General features: G+C 42.5%; 1 protein-coding gene across 1 annotated transcript; it reads right to left on the reverse strand.

The window, feature by feature from the left end:
* Positions 1-426: 426 nt before the first annotated feature.
* On the reverse strand, positions 427-3,513 carry LOC308385362 (zinc finger BED domain-containing protein 5-like; the record flags this gene model as incomplete). The annotated part of the gene is made up of 4 exons (XM_080864218.1): positions 427-554; positions 661-715; positions 1,651-2,870; positions 3,267-3,513. 4 exons carry the CDS (start codon positions 3,511-3,513, stop codon positions 427-429), a joined length of 1,650 nt encoding a protein of 549 aa, XP_080720344.1.
* Between the last annotated feature and the right edge of the window lie 2,499 nt (positions 3,514-6,012).

Genomic DNA, 6,012 nt, shown 5'->3' on the forward strand with positions numbered 1-6,012 from the left:
GAGGGGTTTCAATAATTTTCAGACACACCTTGCAAATGTGCTTATAACGAGTTGGCACTCGGCCTTTTGAAGGTCAGAAGCTTCGTTCGGCGTGACTGTCCGGACTGATAAAGTGTAGGAAACGCCTTGAGTGCAGAGGGCTAAATGCAAACACGCTTACACACACATAAGATATGATTAGAATAAGTCCCTGGGACATTCTGAATGTTTTAGACCAATTTTGAATCACTAGAAGGTCAGTAGATAACAACATTAGATTATTAGGGTTAGGAAGAGAGGTGTTTTGGTTTTCTGTCTCTTACAGAGAAAGGAACAGACACCAGACGAGGCCACAGAGATACGAGGGTCCTTCGCAGCAGAGACAGATACAGTGACTGCCGAGACACCAACTGGGTCCAAGGGTCATGGCGTTTGGGCTCCAGCTAGTCACTTCAAAAGGATGAATCCCATAAATACAGCAATAACCATGAAGGGGTTGACGGAAATCCGGAAACACCAGACCAACGAGGTTCGAGAGGCTCTTGGGCAAAAGGGGGACGCCTTCCTGTTCTTTTCTGGAGGATACACGGGAGACACAGGACCCGAGGATACACAGATCGTTGTTTGAAATAGGGGCAGAATAATCCCCTGATCTGTGTCACGACTGAAGGGTTGTCTAACCCCTGAGGTTGAAGTAAGAAGAACAGAGGATCACGCAACTGGACGACACTGGTAGCTGCAGCAATAAAATAAAGGTTAAGAGCTCTTCGGACAGAGGTTCTAGTCTACGTCTGAATGGTATAAGGGAACACCAAATAAAGCTGTGGGAGAACAGGGGAGTGTCATCTGGACCTGCTATCCTTGTAGTAATAGTTTGTCTTGCACCTGACTTGCGCAAACACAGAGGTCATCTTACATATGGTTTGCCCGTCAGGGGGACAAAGGACCTCAGGAGTGAGAAGAGATGAACCCGGCCACACTGGGCTACAGGGTGTTTGTGAGGTCATTATTCTAATGACCTCATCAGGGGGAATTGTTAGATTATAATATTATTTTATGCCATGTTATACCCCTAATTAAAGATTGTGAATTATTATGTAGTTTTAGTTTGCATTATTCTCCTGAATTAGAAGAAGCTGATAACTATTGCATTAGTTAAACTGATTTGCATTACATCAGTGCTTCCCAAACTTTTTCCAGCCACGTACCCCTTGAGACATGTCACCCTCAGCCGCATACCCCCTACTACGAACGACTCTTAATTAGTGTCTATAAATACATTGCAATATCGCATGCATAAAGATAAATACTGCACAGTCGATTATTTCTCACCACCAAATGAATTTATCAATATTTTTTAGTAATGACAGCGTTTTAATAACAAACTTTACTACTTAATACTAGCAGTGTATCAAAGGATTTATTAGAATTCACTTTTTTGTCGAGAGCATAAAGGCCATGAACTTTCATTAAACAGAACTTTATTTAATGTGATGGATGTGCTTGAGCAGAGGCACACAGCTCTTCAATGTTTGGCTCAATTTGGGAAAGGCTGAGTCTTAAATCGTTTTCCACACAAAGTCTTGCTCTGTATTTTGTTTTCATGTTTGTTAAAGCAGAAAATCCCTTTTCGCATAAGTATGTGGTGGCGAAAGGCATCAGAGTCTTGACAGCGCGCTTAGCCAGCGCGGGCTGTTCAGTGCGCAGCCCTATCCAGAAATCCGCCAGGTTCTTTTGAGCGTGTTCAACTTTTAGAGATCCATCTGTGGCGATTTCAATTAGGCTCTCCTGGTCAGACGGTGATAACGAAGTAGGCACGGCGGTGAACGGGTGACGTATCCAATCATTTGAGCCGTCCGTCTCTGGGAAGTATCGGCGTAACTGCACCGCCAGCTCCTCAAGGTGCACGTTACATTCGCGCTTTACACTTTTAGATAGTGTGAGATCATTAGAGCACAGAAAATCATGCAGCACAGGAAAGACTTCAGTGTTGTTTGTATCCAAGCAGTTCTTCCAAAGGTTTAACTTCTTTATCATGGCCTCAACTTTATCTTGAACATTGAATATAGTTGCAGAAACGCCTTGTAATCCGAGATTGAGCTCGTTCAGACGAGAAAATATATCACACAGATAAGCCAGGCAGGTAAGGTACTCTTCATCATGCAAATGTTCAGACAGCTCAAAGGGATGGTTACTGAAGAAAACTTTAAGTTCATCCCTCAACTCAAAGAAACGGGTCAGCACTTTCCCTCTAGATAGCCAGCGAACCTCTGTGTGGAGTAATAATGTCTCATGCTCGCTGCCCATCTCATTGCACAACGCAGCAAATAAGCGGGAGTTCAGCGGCCTGGCTTTCACAAAGTTAACCATTTTTACACTCGTGTCCAAAACATGTTTCAAACGGACAGGTATTCCCTTTGCAGCAAGAGCCTCTCGGTGGATGCTGCAGTGTACCCAGGAGGCATCTGGCGCGACTGCTTGCACACGCGAAACCACACCTCCGTGTCTCCCAGTCATGGCCCGTGCGCCATCAGTACAGATGCCAACACATCTGTCCCACACGAGTCCATGTGTGTTCATGAATGTGTCCAGCTTTTGAAAAATATCTGCGGCAGTTGTCCTTTGTTCCAGCGGTTTACAGAACAGCATGTCCTCCTTGATGGTTCCTTCATGAATGTAGCGCACATATACGAGAAGATGCGCCAGGCCAGCCACATCCGTGGACTCATCTAGCTGTATTGCATAACATTCACTGTGGCGTATGCGCAGAAGTAGCTGCTGTAAAACATTTTCTGACATTGCATTGATGCGCCGTAAGACAGTATTGTTTGATGATGGAATGGACTGTATCGTCTTTTTTGCCTTTTCCCCCAACATTGTCCCTACCATATCTAAAGCAGCAGGGAGAATGAGGTCCTCCACAATAGTGTGGGGTTTGTTGTTTTTAGCCACTCTGTAACTGACCATGTAAGATGCTTGTAGTCTGTTTTTATTCATAAGATCTGGCACCTGAATGCAGGTTTTACTTGTTGAAAGTGATTTTAGCTGTCGCTCAAAATATTCCCTTGGTTTATTTTTCAAATGGGGATGATTTGTCTCTAAATGTCTGCGCAAAAGTGAAGGTTTCATTGAGTTCTGAGACAATACTTTTGCACAAATAACACACTGTGGCCGGGGAAATCCACCAATATTTATACACGTAAACCCCAGCGAAATATAATTGTCATCATATTTGCGCTTCTTTGATGAGGTTGTGTTACAGTCCGTGCTGTCATGCTTTCTCCCACTTTGACGCTCTGCATCAGACACTTCATCACTTTCCACATGGCTGGCTCCAGCTATGCTAGCCACTTGGCTAGTAACCACAGATACATCCCTGCTAGCACTGCTAGCATCCAAATCTGACGAACACATTGTTGTTGAACAATCACCTGTGCGGTCACTGGAAAATGCATCTTCAGATATGAGCTTATTGGTTGTTGTGGCCGGTGTCTCTGTGGTAGGGCCTTTTTTTCTTGTTAACCACTTGTCCATTTTCGCGCTGCACTGAATGCTTGGAGGCAACTTCAACTGTTAGGTGTCAGTCATTTGGGCAAATCACGCCCATGTATTTTGTCAGAGCTATTTTTTTGCTGAACACCAGAGGGTGGTATATAGTCATGTATTTGACAGGCAAAAAAAACTGCATTAGCGCAAATTTCGGCTTTTAAAACTTTTGATCCCCACTCCAACCCCAACCCACGCGTACCCCCTACAGCCACTTGCGTACCCCCGAGGGTACGCGTACGGTAGTTTGGGAACTACTGCATTACATTAAACTGCTGACTTGTTGTGAATGAATGATATTGTTTTATGATGCATTATACTGCTGAGTTATAAGAAATCTAATTTGTCTGAGTAGAAGAGAACAGAGTGTGCTGGAGTTTTCTGCCCCATTTCAGCAGGAGCAGATAAACAGGGAGCCAAGGTCGTAGCTTAGGCGCTGTGTGAGAGAAAGCATGTGAATGTTTAGGCTTTGTATGATAAGGTGGAGGCACCAGAGGCTATAAAAGTTTGAGCAATGCTCCACCATTTTGAGATTTTGAGGCTGTCTGCATCAGTGTCCATCTCCCACGTGTGTGATCATTAAATCATCGTTTGACTCAACCCGACCGGACCAGTGTTGTTATTGTGGTTTTTCTCTTGTCTCCATCCCCAATATTTTGAACCTTAACAAAAGCCATCTTCCAGACAGATTTTAGTTCAATAAGGAGAGGGCTATTTGTTTGCTATTATTAAGATATATAGCTGGCGATTAGACTCCGGTGACCCAACATGGTGAAATGAAATCCCAGCTGTGACAGGACTTGGGACCGGACCCCCAGAGTGTAGTCACTGGTGGTGTTGCAGTTGAAGATTGAGGCTTAGATGGAGCTCTTGGGTTGATTTGAGTGAAGTGGAGATGTGGAGAAATTGAATTGTGCGATGTAATTAATGAACAGACTAGGAGTTGAACAATAAGGAAAACAGGCAGATGAGTGATTACTGATCTTCCTTATTGAACGTATGCAGAAGCTTAATTTGTGGAAAAGTATACATAACTGTTTAGCTACTGTAGATAGGACTTTGTGCGCATATTGAAGGATTTCACAAAGCACACAGTACAAAAATAGCATAAGTATTCTACTAGGGAAGTTTCTTGGTGATATACAGTTTATGTTTTTTTGCTCTATTCACTTGTAGTTTTTCCCCTGACCAGTTGTTATGAAGTGTGTGAACAAGACTGAAGGCCACTCAGAGTGAAAGACAAGATAGTCAGTAAGGTATTCACAGAGCTGCACTTAGCTGAATGCATGAAGTGTTTGAAGCAGTTGTTAGCAGAGTAGAAAAACAGGGCTTTAGAGCAAGAACAGTAAAAACATTCTTACTTGTACACAGGCTGTATGAAATAGTCATGATTTGCGACCTGTTTGTTACAGAAATGTTAGACATGTCCAGACAATGAAGAAACTGGAAAAGGTAAAAAGGGTGTTTAAGAAAGAATAATGTGAGTAAAGCTCTTGAAGCACACTCAAGGCTTTACAATTCTGAATCCACTATGCTCTCTGTGGCCAGCTGTTTATATGATGTTGATTTTGATGACATAAACTGCATGCATATTACCTTCACACGTCTTGAGAAATGTACTTATGGAATAAAATGCTTGTTCCCTGCAAAGCAATTTGTATGCACTTCAAATGAATGCAGTCACCTTCTTACTTGAAGAATGTATGTCATGAGAAGTAGGCGACCCTGTAGTGATGGAGACACTTTATGTTAGTGGTTTGTCGACTCTTACAGAAAAGGACTTCAAATCTTCAAACAGCCTGCTGCCGTTTTGTCAAAGCTGCTCGAGGTTTATAGTGAGGTGGGTCTTACTCTCAACTCCTTGCATGATGATGCTTGTAAATGATCCCTCTGTCAAATTTTAATGTAGTGTCTGTGCACTTTTTTCTACTTGTTGTGTTAATGTTAGAAAAGGGAACTATTTTATCCCAAACCATAATTGTTTCCTAAACCTGAGCAAGCAGTTTTGAGTGCGTAAAGTTGATGAAAAAGGAAATGAAAACAAAAGTTAATTGCAAGTTAAGGCCAAAGTAAAATGAAAAACACAATGAGGGACAAATGTCAGTCTTCTAGGTTGGCAAAACACATGAAAAAGCCAGTGTAGAAGTGACTCCTAACAGATTTCATCTCTTTCTAGGATTGTCATATTTGTCTTGAGGGACGGTTTCAAATTGAAGTGCATTTTAAAGTCTCAGATTATGAAACATATCCAGTGTATTGCTTGTATTATTAGGCTGTGTAGACCAATGGATGGGCAATTAACTTAGAAATATCTGACTTAACGAGTTGATGAAGAGCACCCAAATGCATCATTAGTTTTGGTCTCTGTGAGGAGAAACTGTCTCATTTGAGCAAAAGACGCCGGTTAAGCCTCGTTTTCCGATCCAACCTCTGAGTCAAAAGCTTTCAAAACCCTCTTCGGTGTTGTTAGCAAGTGATTACTTTTAC

Source organism: Rhamphochromis sp. 'chilingali', assembly GCF_963969265.1.
Source record: "Rhamphochromis sp. 'chilingali' genome assembly, chromosome: 18".
Classification (NCBI taxonomy): Eukaryota; Metazoa; Chordata; class Actinopteri; order Cichliformes; family Cichlidae; genus Rhamphochromis; species Rhamphochromis sp. 'chilingali'.